Here is a 25,734-nt window from a genome sequence, read left to right on the forward strand (position 1 = left end):
ATAGGATCACCTTTGTTATGGTTTCAGAAACCAGTCAAATAATAACTTTTTAACGTTTTTCCCCTTTTCTTAACAGGTAACACCAACCTTCAGACCAAAACAGGAAGTATCACAGTAGGTAGGTTCTACTTTCTCTCTGAGGTACCTCTTTTCTCACTCTTTCCTTTGCCTTTTTAAAAGCTAAATATTCACAGGGAAAGTAAAAAGGAGGTGATTCCTCATAGATGTTTTTGTCCTAATTTCTTTGCAGGAGTAGCACTGATAACTGTGTAGGTGAAGGAGATCATTTCCAAACTTGACTTTGAGCCTTTTGGTCACAGGGCAAGGCACACTGGCTAGCCCTTGATACCACAATACCCACTGGGCTTTGCACAAGTTAGAATGAGTTTAGGTGGTGTCTTTTAGATGAAGATGGGATAAAAGGACACAATAAAATGCTAATTGCATGTCAAATGCAACCATTTTGCCTTCAACCTCATTCTCTTGTCTTACATTAGTTGATGTCGGTCATTATCTATATTTAATCTTATATCGTGAAGTGTTAATTATTGATGTAGTACGTATTTGGGGAGGGGAGGTTGTCATAATGTTAATGTTTCCAAACTATTTATCACTAACAATGTGTGATTAATCGGCTATTCACTGTTTTTCCTTTGGAAATAAAAAACACTCATAAAAATTTTCTTTCAGAACTTGACCTTTTATACAACAGGGTAACTCGGAATTAACAACTTTGGAATACATTGTGTCAGTTCCATCCTACAGCACATCAACACAAAAGAGAAACTCAAATTCTGTTTATTTCTGTATCAGAAAATTGAAGCAAGAGGACCATAGGCAAAGCTCAATGTCCCTTGAAGGATTTCTCTTTCTGTAAATTTGGTTACAGGCCCAAATCTCAAAGGCTTTTCCTCATATAGTAACCATAGTCCCTTATTAAGCATTGTTCAGGGACGATCTGTGCTGTCAGAACTCTTCTGTTTCAAGTGATCTATATTAACATGCCTGGAAAATGAATGCAATACACATTCTTATGAGTTAGTCATTAAACCACAAAATTAAATTAAGCTTGCTAGTCTGTTTTTCCTTCTGTTAAATAAACTCATAGAATATGGAGAGTGTTTAAATAAAGGTTTTTTACTTAACACAGGAGGTAGCTTTTTCCATCAACAGATGATGATTATTTTCCTTAATTAACCAGGTTCAGCTTAAACATTAAGACACATTTTACAGTTGAATAAAGTTGTTTTTTCATATTTGAGCTCTGAAAGCACGAGTTAGACTTTATCTTTTCCTAAAGAGCATTAAATATCCTTTTGATTTTTATGGATTTTTCCAAAGGCAAAAGACTTTTAAGATCCAGTAGTTCTGAAAAACTTTTAAAGTTCTGAAAAAGAAAATGTAGAGTCTTAAGTGAAAGGTTTTCATGTAAGAGAAATGTATACCACAGGATAAATTGCCAGAGACAATAATCAGGGATTTGCTGATAGAAATAGGAAGAACAGCTCAGATATTCCAGCTTAATTTGCTGGGTTTTCATAGGGATGTAGCAATTTATTCCACTGAGGGCAATGTTTTATCAGATAATTGGAAGAATGCAATCATCTTTAGATTTCATAGATGCATACTTTCTTTGGAGAGATTGATTTACAAGTCAAACTTGAGTGCTTGATTTTTTTTTTTTCCCCAAAATATTTTGGGGAAAATGCAAGCAACTTTATTTACAGTTTCCTGTTCTTGTATAATTCTGCCTTAAAACAAGAAACCAATGTTGTTGTCTCTCATTCTGTTTTTTGCCTTTTTATTATTTATAGTTTTATTTGATTTGCTTTCCTATTCTGGTATTACTTGTTTGTGTAAATCTGATTTTATTTTTTGAGGACTCCATCTAAAATTCAGTCTGACTTTGAACATCTGGCATACAGCAGTGTTTCAGGTTGACATTGTTAAATTATGAAAGTAAGGATTATCTTTTTTCCTATACTGTGAGCTTTTTTACTCATTGACAAATTGTTTTCCAACTCTGTACTAGAAGCTTCCTACTTATAACAAATGTTCAATGGGTTTTGAATTACTTCATAATTTAAAACCATCAGACCTATTTTTATTTGTAGTTTAGTTTACTACTTACTTCATATTTCTAATGACTGTTTTATCTTAAACAATGAAAAACTAGTTTAGTCTTTTAAATTTGTATTCAGTAAACACATAGGAGAGTTCAGATTGGAAGAGATCTCAGGAAACTGAAGACTCATAAAATGGTTTGAGGTTGGAAGCAACTTCTGGAGCTTTTGTTCACTTCCCCTGCTCAAACAGCCTCTAGTCTCCAACCTCCTGCTCAAAGCCATGCCAACTGTGAGCTTTCTCAGGGCTTTATCCCGTGGTCTTGAAAACCTCCAAGGATTGCAGATTGTACAGCTTCTCTGGGCAAACGCTTTCAGTGCTTGACTGTCCTCAGGGTGAAGAATTTTGCTTCTCTCCAGCTTTTCAATTTAATATCTGTTGTTTATTGTGCTCTCATCATTCACCACTGAGGAGCCTGGCTTTGTCACCTTGATCACCTCCTCAAAGATACTTGGGGGCTGCTGTCAGTTCCTGAAACAGTCTGTTCTGAAGGCTGAGCAAGTCCTGATCCCTCAGTACCCTCCTGATGGGGAAGGTGCTCCATATCCTGACTATCTTGGTGCATCTCTGCTGAATTCAATCCTGATTACTGATACCTCCCTTCTCTTGGGAGCCCCAGCAGTGGATGCTGTATTCTAGGAGTGGTCTAGTAAGTGCTGAGTAGAGGGGGATAATCCCTTCCCTTGATGCACTGGCTGTGCTCTAGTTAATACTGCCAAGGATACTGTTGGATTTCTTTCCTGCCAGGGCACACTGCTGGCTTATGTTCAGTCCTGCTAGAATCTGCTTATTTCTCAATGTTATTGGTACAGTCTGATTATGTATGCTCTATTCTGCTGCCAAGCCAAACTTTCCCCTACCAGCTCCAAAATACATGGTTTTTCCTTACTGGATTACTTGATGTTTAACCCAATTATGCATTGAAGAAACAAATCTTCTGTGTTTGGTATAGTCAGAAATGAAAAAAAAAGCTTATGGTGGGTGTGGGCAGTGGGTAGTTATTCTGGCAAGGAAAACTATATATTGAGATTCAATAAATCAACTAAAACCTAACACTTCAAGAACACTTCAGTTTTCTCAAAAACATAAGTTTGAGTATAGTCCTGACATGAAAATGAACTGAGGTGTCTGAGATCCTCCATTGTGATAACTGTTATCATAAAGCAATTCCTTAGTACTGAGACAAAACACCTAAGCTTTATTTTAAAAAGGGAATCAATTATGGAAAACAACTATAGTATTTAAGACAGTTTTGGATAGCTGAAAAATAAAACAATAACCATCTATGAGTTTTTCCTTGAGGATTCACTTTTTAATATGTCATCTGGGGAATTTTAGAGTGAAAAGCCTCATTTCTGAATTTCATTAAAAGCATTCATTGTACTTCATGAAGTACAGCTCTTAAGTACTGTAAAAAAATAAATTAATGCTCATGCTTGTCTCTTCATAGCAATTAGTTCTATTGATCTAATTGTTGCCATCTGCTAGAAGTATGTTAATGTTCTGGCTCTTACCTTAAGCGTCCTTCGTCTTCAAATCTTGCATCTCTGAAGCTGACCTTCTGTGTTCTGCAATGACAGACCAGATTTTCTTTTTCCCCATGGTTCCCATGCTTTCTTGCACACTCCCCTGTATAAGGGTGCTGCTCTCCAGGTTGGTTGCCATCAGCTGCTTTTCTCATCCCTCAGGTGTCAGGTTATGAAAAATAAAAGTTTTTAAAAAATAAATAGTTGGCTGTGAGTTAATATCTACCAAGTTACTACTTGATTGTATCATCGGTCTTTGTTTCCATGTTTCCCTTGCCTTTTGCTAAGTCCTTTTAAATATGGATTATATAGCATTCTGGACAGAGCTCTTGCCCTGGAGAAACTATTTCTAAAAATCGGACCATACAGGAAAAGTAGCTGCTGCATTTATCTTGCAGCTTGAAAAAAACCTTTTTTACTTCCGTATGTGTTTTATTAGCAATCAACAATTTAGATGAATTTACATCATACGTGTTTTGTAGCATTTCATATCCTACAAAGACTGGCTGTGAGAGTTGGGCTTGTTCAGTCTGGAGAAGAGAAGGCAGCAGGGTGACCTAACTGTGGTGTACCAATACTTAAATGGGTCAAACAGGAAAGGGAGAGAGGAGTGTTCACCAGAGAGTGCAGTGATAGGACAAGGGGCAATGGCTTTAAGCTGAAAGAGGGTAGGTTTAAGTTAGACATTAGGAAGAAATTCTTCACTATGAGGGTAGTGAGGCACTGGAACAGGTTACCCAGAGAGGTTGCAGAAGTCCCAACCCATGGCAAGGGGTTTGGAACTAGGTGATCTTTGAGGTCCCTTCCAACCCAAAGCATTCTGTGACTGTGGTTGTGCTGCTGAAGATTCTGAATGTTGTTATAGTAGTACTGAAGTTTATATTATATTTGTAACATTCTTAGAATACAATAGAGTATTTCAGTTGGAAGGGACCTACAATGATCATCTAGTCCAACTGCCTGACCAATTCAGGGCTGATCAAAATTCAAAGCATGTTGTTATAAGGGCATTATCCAAATGCCTTTTGAACACTGACAGGCTTGGGGTATTGACCACCTCTCTAGGAAGGCTGTTGCAGCGTTTGACCACCCTCTTGTTAAAGAAATGCTTCTTAATGTCCAATCTAAACCTCTCCTGGTGCAGCTTTAGTAGGATTTCCACGCCTCCTATCACTAGATCCCAGGAAGATGAGATCGGCACCCCCCACTTCACTTCCCCTCCTGAGGAAGCTGTAGAGAGCCATGAGGTTGCCCCTCAGCCTTTTCTAATTAGACAAGCCCAGTGTCCTTAGCCACTCTTCACAGGACATTCTTTCTAGCCCTTTCACCAGCTTTGTTGCCCTCCTCTGGAGGCATTCAAGGACTTTCATATCCTTCTTAAATTTTGGGGCACATGGGGTTCCTGCCAGCCCCTTTCTCCAGCCTGTCCATTTCTACCTGGATGGCAGCAAAACCTTCTGGCTTATCAGCCTCACTTCCCAGTTGGGTCTCCTCAGCAAATTGTGGAGGGTACACTCTGCTCTATCACCCAGATCATTAAGGAAGATGTTGAATAGGACTGGGGCCAGTATTGACCCTGGAGTTCACTGCTAGATACTGGCCTCCAACTCAAGGCTCACAGATGAGCAGGTTTACATAATTTATTGAAACTTCCTTAGGGGTTTTGTGGGGTTTTCATATCATTGACAATCTGGCTCCTGTCTAGATGCACATACCTCTTCAGAAGTTGCTTCTACCCCATTAGTGTCTTCAACATTTGAAACAGTAGACACCTATAGTGAATTGGTTTGTGTGGATTCTTAACACAGTATGATACAGTCTATGGAAGATGATGCGTATATGTGGACAGCATGGATAGATATTCAAAGGGGGAAGATCCCATTTGATACACAGTAGGTCAGAGGCTTATCAGCGTGAAGTTGTACTTGGTGCCTTGTATTATGATGCAGGAGTGAGGCTTTTCAGGATTTTTTTTTTTTATTTTTAACAGAAGTTGCTATCAATGGCTTTTAAAACCAGTGCTAAAACTTTCAAATCACGGTAGAAAATAGATCCTTTAGAGGCAAAAGGATAATCTGGACAGTTTAGTTAGCAAAGGAATTGTTTTTATGAGAGATGTCTTTGATTTCTGTGTGACGTCACTTGTTTTGGCAGGTCTGGATGGTCAGTATGGTAAAGACTGCTAATGATTTTATAGGAGTATATGTAATTAGTCTATTTAATGTATGCATTTCAGTTTCTCATTATATTTTTATGCAACATTTTTAGAACAATGAACTAAACCAAGAAAACTGACAACAAACAATACTAGAGAGGCAGTTAAGTAGAAATTCAGTTTTCCTCATACTTCAGAGACGTTGGAGTCTTATACTTTCTCCTATCTTTAACCCAATCATAATAAATCAGTTCTGTCATGAAAAAGGCAAGTTATCGCATGCTGTTAAGAAAAGTAAATAAGTTTTTTGCTTAGATTTAAGGAAAGATCACTTGTATTTAATCCTTTCTTCAGGACTTAACTTTATGAAATGAAGGAAGAAGAGATGCCAAATGCTGTAAATGTTTCGGTTTTTGTGGGCCTTGTTGCTCAGTTGGTGGCTGGGGTTAAACCACAGCAGTGACTTTAGGCCTCGCTCTTCAACCTGTACTTATTTTTTGTAAAGCTTAAACGCTTTGTCAAGGACATCTTGCTTCACACTGCACTCCCCTCCGCCATTTATTTTTTTTCCCCTGTACTAGTAAATTCTTAACTGGCTGAAGTTGCTCAAGGATGTCGAGGATGACCATCTGTTCTGTCTCCAGAAGAACAATTTATCCCTGTATTTCCCCTGGAGCTGTCAGTCCTTAGCAAATTCTGAGTTCAAAATGTGTGCTTTTTTCTTGGTTTTCCCTTCAGTTATTCACACAGGTCTTAGCTAAGACTGGGTCTATATCTAAAAATAAATTGTCTTTGTTTTGTCAGAACAGTAAAGTATGTATTGTCTCCATTATTATTTCAGTCATTTCTTACCAGATTGTGTTACTTAATACAGGGTAATTTTTCTTATTGGAATATTGATTTATTTATTAATTTTGGCCTTTTTTGTTATATAACCTCATCTGTGCTGATTTTAATTCATTTTTCCTCCCTTCTCACTTGTTTTGAGTTAGAGACGCAAAAATTAAACAGCATCTTTAATAGACTGCAGAAATGATAAACAACTTTAAGTCTCTTGGCATTCTCATTAGTAGCTAAGCATTTGTATTTTGTATCATATCCATAAAATTATTTCCATAAATCATATTCAGTTGTTTACAATACCTGTCTAACTTTGATCTATGGAAATAATTTTATGGGATGTCAGCTTTAGCATTTGGTTAATGCTGCCAAGGTTCTCAGTGGTTTTTGCAACTTTGCTGTATTTTCTTCAGTCGTAAAAAAATTCTCTTCAGGCTGGAAGTCATAATTTGGCAAGTTATCATCCCAAAACTGTTCCATTTTCCCTCAAACAGTTGTTTGGTTTTGGTTTTTGGTGTTTTTCTTTGAAAGTAAATCTGTGCTTTGGTGAACCTATACCTACTGCCCTCTTCCTGCATCCTTTATTCTGTTTATGCCATCTACAAACAGAATCCAGTCACTCTCACTAAATTATAATTCCTTTTTTTGGTGTCTATACATAACTTATAACCTGGAAAGGAACTCTCTGTTCAGTTTTGGAGGGGCTGATAGACTTACAAAAGGCATCTTTCTGCTGTGAAGAGTCTCACAAGCGCTGCTTTTGCGTTAGAAGTGTGGGAAGAGGAAGGATTCACTGAATAAACATTTGTCCCTGTAAAGTACCATCAGCTGGTGTGGCGTACAGACTGTTAGCAGTTGTTCTCCCTGGAGGGCTTGCTGCCCTATCACAGGAGATTCTTCTGTCCTCTTTAGCAGATACAGGAACTAATGGCAAATTTTGTTTAAAGCGGAAGAGTTGGAGGCTGGATTCTTTCTGTCTCTGTTGCTCAAAATCTCTGTCAAGGTTACATGGAGTCTCAGTTGTTGGCTGTTACTAAATTTTATTTGGAATATCTGCAAAAGTAACTTTTAAATGCAACTGTTAAATTACAACTACACAAAATTTTAATGAAAAAGACTTGATTCTTTTTTTCTTTTTCTGTTTCAACAACATTAATTTTCAAAGTTACAAACATTTTATGAAGTTATCATTAAATTTTCATTGTGAAGCTTTCAGTTAACCAAGTGTTCATTTTGTGCTTCAGATTGGGAACAGAATTTTATCACAGTCTACCAAGAGAGGAAAAACATTCCAATCCAATTCTGATTGTTATTGTTTTCTTGTTAGTCTCAGGTGCTCAGCTGACTAAGTATGGATTGGCTGCTTTTTCTTTTTAACTACTTTCCCCTCCAAAGAAATTAGTTTTAGCTGTGGGATAATAATCCCTTTCTATGTTTTTACTCTTGTATGTAATACACTGATCTTCCACATCTGTGCTTGAGATCTGGCATCAGAATCCACATCAGTCCATTTAGAGCTAAAACCATGTGGTGAGTTTAAGGCATTAATGCTGCACTGCCTTGTTGAGATTAATTAACTTCATTCAGTCATTAATTCTTTTACTTTTAAAATGGGAAGTTTCATTGCAGTTTAATTTTGTTATTTTAGCTAGTTCTGAAAGCTTTACTGTGTTTCTTGTTTTATGTACATCCAGAAACTAGGAAAACATTATATGTCAGTATTTCAAGATTTCTTGCCAATACTTTCATTTCTAGCAGTGTCTCTAAGAGGATATTTCACTCACTGCCTTTTCCTCATTTACATATGTGACTTTTTTATGCTTCTCTAGACTTGCTTCATGATTTCTCTGTGGTTTTTATCAGCTAAAGGCATATTCAGTAGTTCAAAAGTTAATTTTCAGGACTTCACCGTAAGGTTGTGAAAATTTCTGTGTTTAAAACTAGAATGGATTGCAAGTAATTAAAGACGACTACTCAAGCATGCAACTAAGGCTTTTTAAAGGCTTGCTATTTGTTAGAAGGTTTCTTCAACAAGTTTTGTTAACATAAATTCCAGCTAATACTATACAGCAGAAACTGTAGGTGTTTCCATTGCAGGGCAAAGACTGGATTAAAGTGCAATGTTCTTTCCAACGTTTGTTTAAAATTCAGATGTAGTGAATCAGACTTTACAAAGCTGGGTAACACAGTTCTTTCTGAAACAAGGTGTTACAGTGCACAAACTGCTTGTTGTTTGCTTTCCTGGGTAGTGTTATCCTCTTGCAGAATGAACGCTTTTGGAAACTAAAATAGATCATAGTGTTCAAATTCTGTACTTGATCTTCACACAAAGATGAATTCAACCTTGTAGAAAGAGAGGAATGTTGTTGAGGCCTCGTAGATGCTACAAGTCCTGTAACAATGGCAGGACAATGGCCTTGGGACCAGTGTATGCTGCAGTTCTGTGCTGGGGAGATGAGTTTTGTTCAGATGCCTGTTTTTCTAAGAGAAGTCTGATATTCAGTAAATTAATATAAGCTACTTCTCAAACACAGAAGAATTTACAAAATCATTTCAAAGTACAGAGAAAGATTCTAAAGATTCTGGCCAGTTGTTAACTTAAGAGAGTGAACAAGTTCTTTTCTTTTTTTGTTTTTTTTTTTAGATTCATCAGATGGAAGCCTAAAAGCTTCTACACATCATGGGGCCATAGATGTTTATGTCAGTCAATTAAGAAAAGTCGATCTGAAATCCCAGAAAGGTTAGCAAACTAAACCAAATATTTTTTCTGGCAGTTTATGATGTAAAAGAAAAGGAGGTAAGGGTTGTTTTTTTTTTTTTTTTATCTGTCTGGAAATAATGAGTTTGTGAGATGGTTATCTACATTCTTTTTTGCCTCATTAGTAGAAAATGTGTATAAATGCTTACAATACAGTAAACTCTGTGAGGGGTAATGATACTTAAAATGTAGTACAGATTTTCTTGCTTTTAATGTTACGGTACTTTCTTTTTTTCTTGGCAAGCTACTCAGCCGAATTCTGGAGGGGTTGATTGGGATTCATCCTTTGCTTTGAGCACAGTTTACTCCATGGTGCAGAGTGACAACCGTGACAACCTTTTCCTGATGAAACATCCCAGTACTGAAGTTGGAAGGCAGAAAAATAATTATGAGGGGGCCTTACCCAACCGTTTTTCCTTTTTTCTCCTGAATACTCATTGAATTTTCATTTCTTAATTGAAAGCTCATTCCTAAACATGGATCCATAGTTTTTACAATATTGCATCTTCTGAATGGCAAATAACAAAGCCCTGACTATATCTTGTTAGTCCTAGTTTTGGGGAGAAAACAAAACAAAACAACTCAACAATACTATTGTTGATTTTTCACATCATGATGCTTCAGGTGGTTTAAATGACTATGGAATTTGGTACCCTTCTCTTGTTGTCTGTGAGACAACGCCTGTGTCTTATCAAAGCCTAGCTCAGAAAGGGAATAATAAGGGAAACAGATTGCGGTCACTTGTGTGCCATTGTTCTCTACAAGCTAGTCTGGTTTCTTTGGTGCAAAGAAATTTATTTATATATTATTTCCTAGTTACCATTTTAATCACTTAATACTGAGTTATGTCTTTTTGAATTAGAGGCAAAAAGGAATGTGTTTAATAAAAAGCTATTTAATGTTCTTTACAAAGCATTGCCTGACATCGATGTCTCTTCTGGCAGCACAGTTTAGTGAAGGCAAAGTTGATGAAGTTCTGTTTTCATTTAGTCTGTAAATTCAGAGTAACTGCTGACAGCTGCAGCGTAGAAAATGTCCCATTCGTGATAAATTACTTGCATGTGTGTTGGATTTTATGAGTCACATCACTGAGCAACTCTCCAAGGAGGACCTAAAGATGAAGACCTTTTCCCTTTCTTATCCTAAGGCTTTTGTATCTCCAGCAAAATTTAGGCCTAAATTACACTGACGGTTATCTGTTCATCATGACTGTCTCAGGCAAGTGGTTCCACTGAGTTTAAATTGCATAGCTAGAGTTGCTTTCTGACTGCTACTTAGTTGCTGTAACATCAGTTTTCTTACTGTGTTCTGCTTCAGCTTTTGGGATGTATTTAAAGAAACTTCTTAACATTTTTCTAAAGTGAGTATTAGAATTGGGCAAAAACTAAGAAGCAGTATACAGAAAGTGTATTTTGAGTTTTGGTAGGGTTTTAGTTTTATATGTAGGGCACAGCCTCCAAATATGACTAACGTGGGCAGTTTGGGGGCCCAGCAGCTACCTTCAGCCTGATGCATAGGAGCATTTATTTAGGGGAAGCAGAAGTCAGAATTTCTGGCTTTAATCTTAAGGGTAGAATTATTCGAGCCACGAAAGCTGCAATTTTCCAGTAGTTTAAATTTTACTGGATTTGTTATTTTTGAGACTGCATCTGTTCAAGGATGAGAACAGCTGGCCCTGTGCAGTAAAGCAAAGATAGTTGCTAGCATTAGCACTAAGTGGCATCTCATCACTCCAGAGGCATGGTTCTTTCATAATGTGCCATGCATTGGATGGATTAATCATCAAATCCTGTCTCCTGTCCTTGCTTAGGAGTGGAAATGTGCAATTAGAATCACAGACTGGTTTGGGTTGAAAGGGACTTCAGAGATCATCTAGTTCCAACCTCCTGCCATGGGCAGAGACACCCTCCACTAGACGAGGTTGCTCAAAGTACCATCCAACCTGGCCTTGAACGCTGCCAGGGAAGGGACAACTAAAACCAGGGCACATAATTACCAAGGAAATACTTTGACGCTGTTTTCTACATACATACAGTATGCTGATTATGATAAATGAAGATATCTTCATTTATCCTTTCAGAGACAAAAAAAAAAAAGAGGTGACTGTGTCTAAGGGCTCTAAAAATTAAAAAGCCAATAAACAGTGATTTGATTCAAGTTAGCCTGTTTCATGCTTTGATGTTAAACTAACTAGCTTTCATTTCAATTTGCACCAGGTTCTATTACAGTCAAAGTGCCTGCATCTCTCAAAGCCTATTTACAGTTGTCTGGAAGAAAAGTGGATGTGAGCTCAGAGATCCAGTTAAAAGAAACACAGAGTGCCTCCAAAGATGATCACGTAACTATAAGTGGTAAGGCTGACTAATCGTGGCTTCCAATAAATGTCTGTCTCGCCTTAGACAAAGGCATCCACGTTTCCTTATGAGTTTATTGCTCTTGGCTGCTTCTTGTTTCATCTGTTTCAGGTTCAGATGTTCGCTTGTACCATTGTACTCCCCATGTTACTAGATGACTTTTTGTTTGGTAAATAACTAGTGAGTGCAAACAATTGCCTCTCTACCAAAAGTCTCAGAGCCAAATTCATCCTCAGCATTATTCCAGTGAGTTTGTGGGAGGTAATCTAGGGCTGAATTTGACTCATTGCTTTGTTGGCTTAGACGGTCACATATAATAAATTTCTAGGGATTGTCAGTTAAAAATAAAATGAAAAGTTTTCTGTGTGTATCTCTGTTGAGTGGCAGGGGGAAGTAAAAGGGGCATACTGCATTTTTGTGACTGTACAGAATAAATGTTAAACAGTGCTGAGAAGTGATGGGTGTGAGAGCTAGGAGAGCGCAAAAGAAGCTGGAGAATGGTGGAATAGAGAGTACATGGGAAGGTGCCTGCGATTACTGGAAACATTCTTCTAACGCATTATAAAATTGAACTTGGGAATCCCAAGTCTTGCTGTTTCCTGCTTTAGTAAACAGTTGTACAATTCATTGTCAGGGTGTGTATTTCTTTTCTCTTCTGCAGACGTGTCTATCTAGAATTGGAGGCTGTTGCTGTTAGCAATTATTCAGTTTTCTCAAGAGGAAACATTAATGTAATGTGTCTGAAGGCTCCAGCTTTGTTTTTGAACATGTTATGTCAGTATGACCCACTATGATAGCAGATTGGGTGAGGCTTTGAGTTTTTCTTTGGTTTTAAACCTAAGAAAATAGGCCTCAAACTTCTTTTCCTCCCCACCTAAGACAATAATCTCAAAGTCAGGAAAGTATATGTGCACGACTGCAATGTGTAGCCTGCTCATAAAATTGTAGCTTTGAAACACAAAGATGTACTCTTCCTGTCCTGAACAGTAACTAGCATTTAAATTTACTAGTGGTTACTAAATACAGATTTTTCCAAAACCATGGTTAGAAGGCCTCAGGCCAGAAACTTGTAGAAGGACCCCAGATTCCAGCAAGGCTCTGTGGAATGGATTGCTTCAGCAATAAAACAACACATCTCCCAGTGAAAGAGGACCACTGGGCAGTCAGTCATCTTGCTGTTCTGGCAACATTAAAGATAAGAGCGGTGTTTCAAATATACACAGCTGAATGGCTTCTCTGGTTTCATGACCCAGTCAGTGTTTATGTAGGACAGTCATCACTGGAGCGGATGCTGTTTTTCAGCCCACCGTTTTGTGTGGAAATGATCTTGGCAGTTGAGGCCAAAAGCTGTTCTGATTACTTAACCCTCAAATATACATATCCCAAAGGCATGGAAATCAGGAAAAATTGTGCAGAGGCAACGGTGTTAGAACACTGATTATCAGTTGTTTAAAGAGGTTACAGCATTGCACAAGAAACTTTCAAACATAGATCTAAATTGATCATAGTACAGGTGAATGAAAATTAGACCCTGGAGTGGATTATCTGCAGAACACAATTCAGCTAAGCTAGTGCTGGCCTGAGCTAATGTATCTTCAGCTGTCTTTGTATCCGATATTTAGTTTTGCTGAGTGTTTGCTCACACAGTGTAACCAATTATTTATAGCAGCTCTCTTCTCCCTTTTCTTTACTGGTCAGTAAGAAGCAACATACATGGAGAGATGAAGTAGGTAGTTTTAACATTTGCTTTGCTCCTTTTCTTACCCTTTTGAAAACAGTGCTTCCCCTTTCCTTGTCAAGTTGGTGAAGTTCCTTTGGCACGGCAAGGAACATGTTTCCTGCTTCTCCTTCACTTTACCTTATGCCATGGGGACAGTGTATCCTTCCTGCAGGCCAAGCACTTGTCCCCTTATTCTCAACAGTCTCTTCTTCATTTGGAGAACTTACTTATATAAGTAGATTTTGAAAGAATTAAAAATCATTTAATACTGTTTCTGTATCATGAAATCATGTATCCACTCTGGAAAGTTTAGGTAGAGTCTATAGCTGTCATAGAAACATAAAATGATTTGAGTGGGAAGGGACCTCAAGAGTCACCTAGTTCCAACCCCCTGCTATAGGCAAAGGACATCCTGCACTAGCCCAGGTTGCCCGAAGACCCATCCAACCTGGCCTTGAACACTAACAGGGAGGGGGCAGCCACAGCTTCTATGGGCAACCTGTGCCAGGGCCTCATCACCCTCATAGAGAAGAATTTCTTCCTAATATCTAAATCTCTCATCTTTTAGTGTAAACCCATTACCCCTTGTCCTATCACTCCATGTCCGGGTAAGCAGTGCCCCTCCAGCTTTCCTGTAGGCTCTTTAGGTACTGGGAGGTTGCTGTAAGATCTCCCTGGAGCCTTCCGTTCTCCGGGCTGAACAAGCCCAACTCTCTCAGCCTGTTTTCAGATGAGAGGTGGTCCAACCTTTGATCATCTTTATGGCCTCCTCTGGACTCACTGAAACAGCTCGATATCTGTCTATCTCTGGGAACCTGAGAGCTGGATGCAGTACTCCAGGTGGGGACTCACAAAAGCAGAGAGGCAGAATCACCTCAATTGACCTATTGGTCACACTGGTTTTGGTGCAGCCCAGGATACGGTTGGCTTCCTGGGCACGCACTGCAAGGTCGTATTAAGCATTTCATCAGCCAACACCCTGAAGTCCTTCTTCTCAGGGCTGCTCTCAATCCCTTTTCTTAGGGAGAGCCTGTAGCTGTGCTTAGGTTTACCCTGACCCAAGTGCAGGACCTTGCACTTGGCATTGCTGTGCTTTGCATGGGCCCGTTTCTCAGTCCTTCTGCTGCAACTAAAGAAATATAAAATGGAGAGAGAAGGGGGGCTTGCCAAGTGAAAAAATCCTCTGTATGAAAGGAGCATGGCAGTTTATATTTTTATGCTTCTGAGCTCAAAGGTTAGTTTAAAAATAGATGGGTTTTTTTTAGAAACTTCCCAGTTCTCATGTGGATAACACAAGAATCTGCTGCTATCAGGAAGCTTGACTTGCCTCTGGGAACATTGTGAGAGATGTTAGAGAGGAGACTCTTATTAAGAAGACAGGACAGAGTTCTGTGACTTAGGCTAGGTGCATGTTTACCATTCACCTGCTTTAGGAAAGCCTTCCCTACTGCTGTTATGGTGGTTATGATGTATGTCATCACCTTATTTCATGGTTCCCATTTCCACAGCAAGTGGGGAAGTCAGTACACAAGAGTCCCACAAGCAGACACATCCAGATTTTCGCAAGATAGCTAAGGAACAGAGTGGGATTTAATCAAAAGCAAGAAGATGAAAGCCTGCAGTGAGTGCTGCAGGCAGTGTGATGAGACTGTGTAAAGGTCTCTTGGTCTGTCAGAAAAGGAATCATAGAGTCATAGAATGTGTTGAGTTGGAAGGGACCTTTAAAGGCTATTTAGCCCAACCCCCCTGCAATAAGCAGAGACGTTTTCACTAGATCAGGTTGCTCAGAGCCCCATCCCGACCTTGAGTATCTCCAGGGATGTGGCCTGCACTACCTCTCTGGGCAACCTGTTCCAGCAATCTACCACTCTCATATTGAAAAACCATTTCCTAATATCCAACCTAAATCTCTCCTTTTCTAGTTTAAAACCATAACCCCTTGTCCTGTTGCTACAAAGGAAAGATGGTTCCTGCAAAATTGGGACACTTGGTGAGAAAGGGAAGGGAACTAGAGAGCAGTGCCAGGGAATTTACTCTTAAGAATAATTTGCAAGGACATCAGTGTTATTTCCATTGGCATCAGTAGGCACTCTTAGAAGTAATAGGTATGGTATAATGAAATCTGTTTTAAAAATACATTTTTCTTACTAAGTCCTGGTCCAGCTTCCATCTGAAAGTGTTTGTTTGGCTGTGTTGTTTGAGAGTGCTTGAGTAACTCCAGTAGTTTCTGGTGGTGATCATGTCAAGGCATTCTTTCCCTGGGCAAAGAGGGGTAGGAAAAGAATTCTGCTTAGCCCTTGCTGCTTGGTGTCTGTGCCTTCCCTGTGTCTCCAGGTCTGACTATATTAGATAAGTTGATTTAAGAAGACTCTATCTTGAACCTATATATGGTAAGAAGAAGGGTAGCAGGCAAAAAACTGTCAAATATTCATGCAGAAAAGGAGTTTAGGAGATTGTCATGCCAAAGGGGTTACACACATGGTGAAGAACAGTGTTAAAAATAAAATAATCTTGATTTATGTGCCTTTTGGGCCATTTTTCTGATACCTGTGTGGTCCCGAGAGGAGAAATATTTCAATAAAAACATGAGTAAACAGGAAACAATAATGTTACACAGTTGCAAAAAAATAAACAGTGTATTAACATGACTGTTCTCTAAACCTCAAAATAATCCCTTGGCTTTACATGGCATTACTAATACTTTGTTGGAAGGGGTCCAATTTTGAGTACTCTACTTCAAAAAGGATGTGGACAACTGTGGAGCCTCTGAAGGAGAACACACGATCAGAGACCTAAAAACATGATTTATGAGGGAAGACAGAAAAAAAGTCTTGTTTTTGTTTAAAGAAGGGAAGACTGAGGGAAGATAAGATGCACTTTTCCAGCATGTAAGAAATTGCTGCAGAGAGGAAAGGAATAAATTTTTCTCTGTTTACTGGTGATAGGAGTAGAAATTGATTTGACCTTACAGTAAATAAAACCTTACTAAGTAGTAAGATGAATTTTCTGGTAGTAAGCACTTGTCTGGAGAGGTCATAGGACTGTCAGTGCTGCAGACAGGCAAGGCAAACGTGTCAGTTAAATGCAGTGCATCCTCAGAAAGGTTGCTTTCAGCCTTGTTTTTTCCTGCCCTAAATTGATGTGATCAGCTGCTCCCACCCACTCCAGAATAACTCAAAGGAAGTCATGTGTCTGGATGAATTTGGGATTCTGCTTCTGCCCACTCCATTGCCAGCTTGTGTGTTGACAATTGTAAGCTTGCTGGAAAAAGTCTTGCAATCATTCAGACTTCCTTTGGGTCCTCACAGCTGATGATTTCAATTTCCAAATCTAGTTGTCTGGACTATAACCCCTTTCTTTAAACCATGTAAATCTTCCATCTCTGAGTGATTCTGAGGACTCATCTGATGCCAGATCTTTCTCCATCCCTGGCCCCAATTCTAGTGCCAAGTTCACGTTCAGCAGCAACTTTTGACCTGATGTCCTCAATCTGCTTGGTGCTGAGCGAGCTTTAAACTTTGGCAGTCACTTAACTCCATCTGGTTTGCAGAACTTGCATGAGTTTCCTTGGTAAAAGTCCCACAGCGTCACAGGTGCTCCTCAGAGGCTGTGGGTGTTTGTAGGTTATTGTGTCTCCTTATTCTTACTTTGTGGGGTTTGCAAACCAACCTCTTTGAATTGTTCTGTGCTCTTACAAAGAACATACTCTTCAGGAATGATTGTCTTCTCCCACACAGTGACATACTTGCTCCCTATGTCATGCAGTGTGACAACAGTTAGTTTGCGGAATTTTCACCTTTGGTACTGATTCCACCCCATCTACAGCACTGGAGCTTTGCTGAGCCACACATCTGTACAGTGTTCCTTGCAGAGCCATGCCTTCTGGTGACCATGCACACAGGTAGTAGGACTCTCATGTTAACTTACCTCTTCCCTTGGATACTTAGGCCTCCCTCAGATGTATATCCTGGGTCTGAAAAGGAATGACCCCTTTTCTCCTGTGAAAGTTTCCATGAAGATGTTAGCACTACCTTATGGGTTCACCCAACATTCAACTATTCTTTTGATCACTAGAAACTTTTCAGATGGCCTTCTTCCTCATGTGCCTCAGGAGTCAGTCTGTCTAATTACCAAATTCCCTTGAAAAGGTGGGCATTGATACCACTGTCCTATCTCTGATTTCCCAGGTTTCTCATAATAACATCAAGTCTTTTAACTGTTTGGTTCTCTGAGTAGGTTGTGGTGAGAAGCCCCTTTCTCCTTACACGCTCAGGCATGTAGTGAAAGGCTTTCACATCTGTGTGAGATTAGAACTGGATTCTGCTCTGGAACACAGGGGATTGAGACAGATGTATCCTACCTCAGTGGCCTTCAGGAATAGCTTTTCTCACTGGTCACAGAACAACTCCCATAGTACTGAGAGAGTGGCCTATGAGGTGCTGTGGACTTATGCATTAAAGGCAGGGTGAAAGGAGGGGACAGACTGAATGAGGTCTCATGCGCTGCGTACAGATGGGTGTAACTGCTGTTGTTATCAGAAGGTCTGTATTGCTTATGTTAAGATAATGTCTTGTGGGTTTAGCTGCATGGAGCTCCAGGGTTAAATACAAACACAGCTGAAGGGGCAGCGAATAATGTGAGGCAATCAGCTTGTCTTTAAAAGGGAAATAACTGAAAGAGCTTGTGTTATAGCAGTCTGCTGAAGCTTAAGTTTCTTCTGAAACTGAACAGCTGCCTGAGTGTAGCTACTCCTTTCTCCCACAGCCCAGCTGACTTGGGTCTGTTGCATTCTGAGTTATAGTTCTGATCCCTGGAGTAACACTATCCACTGCCATGTCCCTCCCTGTTTCTCTGTTCTCAAAGCACTTCCAATTTTTCCTTCTTTCCTAGAAGCAGTTTTTATTGACTCTTTGCCACTAGACAAGAGTGGGAAGAGCTTATTTTTACAGTGTCCCTCTAAACACTGTCCCTCTGTGAATCCTTGATCCTTAAGCAGTGTCATAAAACCCCCAAAGACCCAGGTTGTATCTGGAAAAGATTACATTCCTTCAAGTCAAATAGAAAGTTCATCCAACTTTACAAAACACATTAGATGAGAAGCTATCCTACAGATCTTTATTGGTTTCAGCTTGCATTTAACTCAAGTGGTTCACAGCCTTTTTAAGATACACCCCAGTCTAACAGTACTGCTGGAAAACATTTAAAATATGCTCGTCTTCACGTGTCTTTTCATATGAAAAGAGAGCGCTCTGTTCTCTTGCCTTTCTGGAGACTGAAGTTAAACAGTCAGTACTTCAGTGCATATTGTTCTGTGAAGGTGTTCTTTGCCTTTAAACTTACGTGTGGGGAAAAAAAAACCCTAACATTTTTTTCCCCTGAGTGTTAAATTGTAGTTTTCACACAGCACAGTGGTGCATCTGCCTTCTCCAGGGCTCATGCTGTTGTCTTGACTGGTGGGTAAAGACCAAACTGTCATCAAAAGGTCTTCAGCTAAAACTTGCTGCTTGATTAGCACCTCTTACCCAAACCTATTTAAACATGTTGCTAGTTGCAATAGGCTAAATAACCTTAGAACAGTTTGAAGATCTTCATCCCTAGGGAGGGGAACTTGACACTCGCTTTCCTGCAAGCAGTTTGTATCTTCTGCATTCTCTTCACAGGCAAATCTCCAAAGGAAGCATAAGGAACAAAACATTTTTCTAAGTTCACATAACAAATGCAAAATAAGAAACAGAGCTCAGACAACAACTGAGCTTTATACCAGCTCTTGTAGATTGATTTCTGTGTTTCTTCAAAATTCTTCTTTAAAATTCTAGCAGCACTGTAGCAGGGTGTAAGCAGTGTGTGAAACTCTTCATTTGCTGGGCTGATTCCGTGCCTCAGTGTTGGTTCCTTGTACAGAAGTACAAGTCATGGTGACAAAAACATGAGAGAGGAATGGGGACCAAGCACTCCAATATGAACTTTCTGGAATCTCTCTCTGCCATACATGTACTGTGTCGTCTCTCCTTAGGAAAAAAGCTGCATTCTCACTGTTCTGCAACTCCATTAAGGGATCAGCTGAAGTTTTTCTTTGCACTTCTTTGTTGGCTCATTTTATTGATACCTGTTTGCTGTTTAAATTTGCTGTTTAAAATAAAGATGTTGAACAAAGATAAAGATTCAACATCTTTATTTTAAACAGCAAATTTTACTCAGCATTGTTGAGGCCACACCTCGAGTACTGTGTCCAGTTCTGGGCTCCTCACCATAAGAAGGACATTGAGGTCCTCGAGTGCATCCAGAGAAGGGCAACCAGGCTGGTGAAAGGGCTGGAGGGCAAATCCTATGAGGAGTGGCTGAGGGAGCTGGGGCTGTTTAGCTTGGAGAAGAGGAGGCTGAGGGGAGACACCTTATCACCACCTACAACTACCTGAAGGGGGGTTGTAGAGGTGGGCAATGGTCTCTTCAGCCAGGTGACAGGTGATAGGACAAGGGGAAATGGCATGAAGCTGTGCCAGGGCAGGTTCAGGGTAGATATTAGGAAAAAAATTTTTACTGAAAGAGTTGTCAGGGCCTGGAACAGGCTGCCCAGGGATGTGGTTGAATCACCATCCCTGGTTGTGTTTAAGAAAAGGGTAGTTGAGGTACTCAGGGATATGGTTTAGCATAGGACAGGAACAGTTGGACTTGATGATCTTAAAGGACTTTTCCAACCTTGTGATTCTGTGAAATTCATAGAATCACAGAGTGGTTTGGGTCAGAAGGGACCTTAAAAAAGTTCTGACCTCCCTGCCATGGGCAGGGACACCCTCCACTAGCCCAGGTTGCCCAAAGCCCCATCCAACCTGGCCTTGAACCCTTCCAGGGATGGGACAGCCACAGCTTCTCTGGGAAATCTGTGCCAGTGCCTCATCACCCTCACAGGGAAGAATTTCTTCCTAATATCTAAATCTTTTGTCTTTTAGTTCAAGGCCATTATCACATGTCTTATCAATGCATACTCTGTAACCCATCCATCTCCAGGTTTTCTGTAGGCCCCTTTAGGTTCTGGAAGGCTGCAGTAAGGTTTCCACTGAGTCTTTTGTTCTCTGGGCTGAACAAGCCCAACTCTCTCAGCCTGTCTTCATAGGACAGGTGCTCCAGCCCTCTGGTCATATTTGTGACCCTTCTCTGGACTCCAACTTTGTGATGAACATCATAGATTTGAGTCCATAATTAGACAGGGCCTAGAAGTGTGGATTCTGCCTTACAGTAGGAATGATGTTGAGACCAAGACCAAGAGTGATGTTGCCTGGAGCAATTAGGAGTGTAGAACTTGTACTCAGACATCCACATGGAGATCCTCGAAGGACACTGAAATAACTTGTTCATTCAATGGGAGAATACTGTCAGAGTACCTGAGCCTGATAGTGAGTCAATGTGGGTTTGGCCCATAACCTTACATTCATCCCACCTAGAGGTACCAAAGCTCTGAAACGCTATTGAAAAGTTTGGCACATGGACTTGAGGTGTGGAAAGCAATGTAGTGATGTTAGTTGGAGCTTTGCCATTGGTATTGGTGTGGCCAAAACTTAATTTCAGCTGTGTTACAGGTCAGAGCAGAGCATGTTTGCAAAGCTGCTTCAGAATCTGCTTCCTGGCCATCCCTCATGCTATTCTAGGCTCAAATTAGTTCTAAACTTAGAATTCACTCAGTCACACAACACTAAAATAATAATATAAGATATTTTACAAAGATAAACCAAAGCAAAGGTTGATCTTGTGATTTGGGACTTTAGGGATCCCAGTTCAGTTCCCAATTTGGTCATAAATTTGTATAAATTTGGAAGGTCACTTTCTCTTGGTCTCGAGTTTCCTAATTGTAACATGAAGATAAATTGAACTTTCTCCTATTTCTGTTACACAGGGAGCTTTTCAGAGCATGGCAGTGCATACTAAGTTTATGTGAAGCGTGTAAGACAGACAGACCTCGCTGGGTGGGGTGGGGCTTTTTAAGCCATTATCATAACAAAGCTGTAGTAGTAACATGCCTGATCATCTGGGAAATCTGGTCTTACCTATGTCTCTTTTCCATGTTTACAATAAAGATGAAAACTTTTCAAATTAATTTGCCAGATTAATGTCTAATGTACACGTGTTTCCTAGTCCATAATAACTGCTGTACAGTATAATAAACTCCACAACTTTATTGTAGTGACATATTATGGGAAACAAGATTAATGCAAAAAAACCACCTGTATCAACAAAGAAATATCAGAAGCCCCTGTTAAAAATACCCAAATGCTACCAAATAAAAATCTTTACAGGTATTTCCAGGGATCTTGGAAAAAGGCAATGTGAAGATGATAGCTTTGCATTGTGTGTCAAATTGAACTACAAAGAACTCTCTTTTCCAGGTCACATGAATCAAAGGAATGAAACGGACAAGTGGATAAAGGCAGACACACAAAATGGCAAAGTGTGTCTTAAAAGCCAAAGCTGGATCCAGTCTGTCAAGCTGAAAGGTTCTTAAAGGTGAAACAGGCCAAAGAGATTAAATCAAGAGATTGTAAAGGAACATTTTTGTAAAATCTTGAAACTCTGCTGATGTATATTCTTAATATAGGAGAGAAACAATATTAAAAATGAAGGCATTTTAACCCAAGATCTGCCTCTGTCCATGGCTGGTGCTTAACGGGACTGTTTTACTTGTGGTGCCTTTTAGGAATGGCAAGATCTTACATATTTAGAATTTGTAAAACTTGCCCCATTTACCACGTCAGTGTAAAAGGTGGTAATCTTAAAACAAATGTTTGGAGTAATCATTTAAAAATAAAAAGCATTTTCAATCTCTGGTACTTTAGAATATGAAAATTTACTTCTAAGATGACATGCTCTGCAAGCTGTATTATATTTTTAAGTTAAATGTCTCAGTACTTTGGCAGTTCTACTGGTTTGTGCAAAATACAGAGAGTTTTCTTCTTTATTTGCATGGTGGATAGGATAAAAGCACTTTCAGAACTGCCGTTATTTGGGCTTCTCCTGTGGTGTTTGAACCTGAAGCAGTTTCTGCCTTGTCAGTGGGTACTGTCTGTGTAAAACCACTCACACGAAATGACAGAACTTGCTCCGTGTCATCCTGAACCACTTATTTGTGGATAGAAGTAAGAGCTCTGTGTCTACCACTGTTTGTCTGGAAAGAAAAGCTTTTAAAATAAATACTCAGAAGTGCAAGGGATCTGGCTGATTTCAAGAAGGAACTGGACTTAGATAAGAGTCCATGTGAACATTCCCCTAAAGTAAAAGCTGCCAAAGAATGGAAGTATTGGCCTGATAAATGAGAAGGGTAATCTGTTTCTTTGACTTCCTGTCAGCCCTCCGTGGCACAACTGAGAGCTCTTGGAGGCAGAAAGGCAGAGAAGGAGGTGAGGAAAGTGTGTACGCCCTGTACAAGGGCATACATGGGTTTTGTGGGGGATGTTGAGATACTTTAATACAAACACATGGTGAAGTAAATAGAGCTTGTGAAAGCCTTTCCATGCAGCTGTATGGCACCTTATAAAAGAAGTACTGAAAATTCTGGTTTAAACCTGAAATGTAAGAATTCCTGCCAACTGGGTTGATGGCAAATAGCAAAGAAGAGTTCAGAGAGTCAGCTCAGATTTTACATTGTGTATTTGTGTGTATGTACTTCCCTTCGTAAGTGGTACATCATGAAATTAACTTCTCTCCCACAAGATTCCCCGAGCGGTATAATTGCCCCTGGCTAATGGACTTCAGTAGCCAGGGGCACAGTCTCTGCTATAATTCAGGAAGGTTAAATCTCCACATGATGTTTGCCCTTTTCTGTTTGCTTGGATGAGGTGGGCACTGATGGGTATGGCAAAGTGTATGCGTTTTCAATATAAACACTAATATATAAAACATTACTGATATTATTACTAAAAGTGATATTTTATTAATATTATTAGTAATTATTATTATCATACTTTTGTTAAAAGATTAAAATTTAAAAACTGTGTCATGATTTTAGACTTCCTGAAAGTTTTTTTGAAACTAAAGATTTCTGCGCCCTGCTGCAGACAGAGGGACAGAAGCACTCCTGAATTCACACCACACTGAAAATAAAGAGTGTAGTAGAGATTTCACAAAATAGAGTCCATTTAATGGTTCCAATATTCTCCCAGAATCCAAAGCCTTGTCGGCTTCTCTGATGAAGGTCATGCTTTTTTGGGACTGCTGCATCAGCAATTTGAGGGAGAACATAGGAGAAAAACAAGCTATTTCTTCCACATTTAAAAGAAAACAACCTAAGCCATTTATATGCCAAAACTAGCTGAAATTAAACATTAGAATTGCTAGTTCCTTGCTTACATAAGTTTAAATAAGCCAACAGAAAAATTTTGCTTATCACTAAAACTACTCTGATTATATTCTTTCCAAGGTAATAAATGTTGAGACCAGCTAGAAGTTCAACATAAAGGTCAACTATGAGTTGAGGAAAGACAAAGCTTTGGGAGTTTCCCCAAAGGCATTTGAGTAATGCCCTGCTATAATGAGGTGAAACTATATTTTTCTCTAGACAAGGAGAGATTAGTGGGTTATCAGTAATTAGGATTTGAATGGCGAATCCTACGTATGCTCATTTTCTTTGTCCATTTGACATGTTCTTGAAACTGGAGAAAATTAAATTTTCAACACTTTCCTCAACTGTGCTGCTTTTCATTTGGCTCTCCTACCCGATGTTGTTCTTCATTGCTCAAGAACCACGTCACTTGATGAGTACCACCTTTTATTGAAGTATGATTAGTTTTAAGAAAAATATGATAGGCTCTCTTCATGGTCCAGTGAACCCTTGAACCTTAGAAGATGCACAATTTTTTCATTTTTCACTTTGAAGGATTTGTTTATTTGGGCTCCGATATGTATTTTTTTTAGCTGAAGGGGATCATGTTACTACCATCCCAGTCATATCCAAGCCAGGCAGAAGGGTCAGCATCATTATGTTCTTTATTTCTCCAGTCTGGCTGTATATTTCAAGACAGCTTCTCTGCAACAAGAGTTTAAAAAGATATAAAATATGACAAAAGTAGATAAAAAAATCATGGAGGCTGTTTCTACAAAGTAAAAGCTGTTTAATGAGCAAAAGTTTCCTGTTTTACCTGAAGCTGTCAATGTTATGAGAGGTGTGGTGGAAACTAAGGAAGAAGATAATAGGTTAGGCCATAGTCACAGAATCAGTGAGGTTGGAAGGGGCTTCTGAAGATTGTTTAATCCAGGTCTTGCTCTGAATGGATCCAACTAGACCAGATAGGCCATGGCTTTGCCAGCTGAGTTCTGAATATCTCTAGGGATGAAGGTTGCACATCTCTCTGGGATCCTGTTCAAGTGTTTGACAAGCCTCCTGATGAAAAAATTGTTTCCATGTATGTAATCAGAACTTTGCATATGCCACTTGTCCTGTCTCAGTGCCTTTCAGAACATGCTGGCCATGTCTTCTGTATCCTCTGGTCAGAGCTACAGACAGCAATAAGGTCTCCTCCAGCCCGAGCCTTCTCTTCTTATGACTGAGCAAAGCAATTCCCTCAGCCTCTCTTTACACATGCTCCAGCCCTCTAATGGCCTTGGTGGCCCTCATCTGCACTTACTCTGGTGTGTCAGTGTCTGTCTAGACTGGGGAGCCCAAACCCCAGATCTCTGGCACTGAGTAGGTATGCCATTGGAATAATAGCATTGTGTTGTCAATAAACCAGTTACACCAAAAGACATCATGGAGTCTACAGAGTGGTTTTTCATAGCTATATAGGAAGCCTGTTGTAACAGCAGGTCACTCTCTCGTCTGTGGCACCAACACACAATGGGCAGTGTTACAGAGCACTGTACCTGCACTGGCCCCAAGCTCGCCCCAGGGCTGTGGTTTGCAGCTTCTGGGATAGCTGAACCAGAAGAGAATTATTTCTGATGTCCAAACCCAGCCATGACCCCCCGATCTCTCGGTATTTTGCAGTCACTGCCCTTTGCAGCCTTAGAACACAAAAACAATGAAGTGGAACAAAATGACGCAGAAATAGGAGAAAGATGAAGCCTGCTGAGACACCCTAAAAAAGAAGCAGAACAACTCCTCTCCCTCCTTTCCTGGCAGTATCAGCCCAGCAATTTTCATTGCCTGCCCGAGCTGGAGAAACTCAACACGCCACTCTCAGTCTTTCGAACGTCTCTTTCCATCACTTCTGCAGCTTGGCCGTCGGCTGGCTCCTGGCTGTGCAGCACACCCGCCTCCCTGGCCTCCCCCCATT

General features: G+C 39.8%; 1 protein-coding gene across 1 annotated transcript in view; it reads left to right on the forward strand.

Annotated features, from left to right (window-relative positions):
* The window catches only part of FAM185A (family with sequence similarity 185 member A), a 49,289-nt gene extending 27,195 nt beyond the window's left edge, over positions 1-22,094 (forward strand). The window contains exons 5-8 of the mRNA XM_084272477.1: positions 77-118; positions 9,290-9,385; positions 11,620-11,754; positions 21,856-22,094. Of these exons, the coding sequence (XP_084128603.1) occupies positions 77-118; positions 9,290-9,385; positions 11,620-11,754; positions 21,856-21,971 (389 nt within the window). The 3' untranslated portion in view covers positions 21,972-22,094. The remainder of the gene's footprint in view (positions 1-76; positions 119-9,289; positions 9,386-11,619; positions 11,755-21,855) is intronic.
* Positions 22,095-25,734: the final 3,640 nt, after the last annotated feature.

This window comes from Gallinula chloropus, assembly GCF_964237585.1.
Source record: "Gallinula chloropus genome assembly, chromosome: 1".
NCBI classification, from domain to species: Eukaryota; Metazoa; Chordata; class Aves; order Gruiformes; family Rallidae; genus Gallinula; species Gallinula chloropus.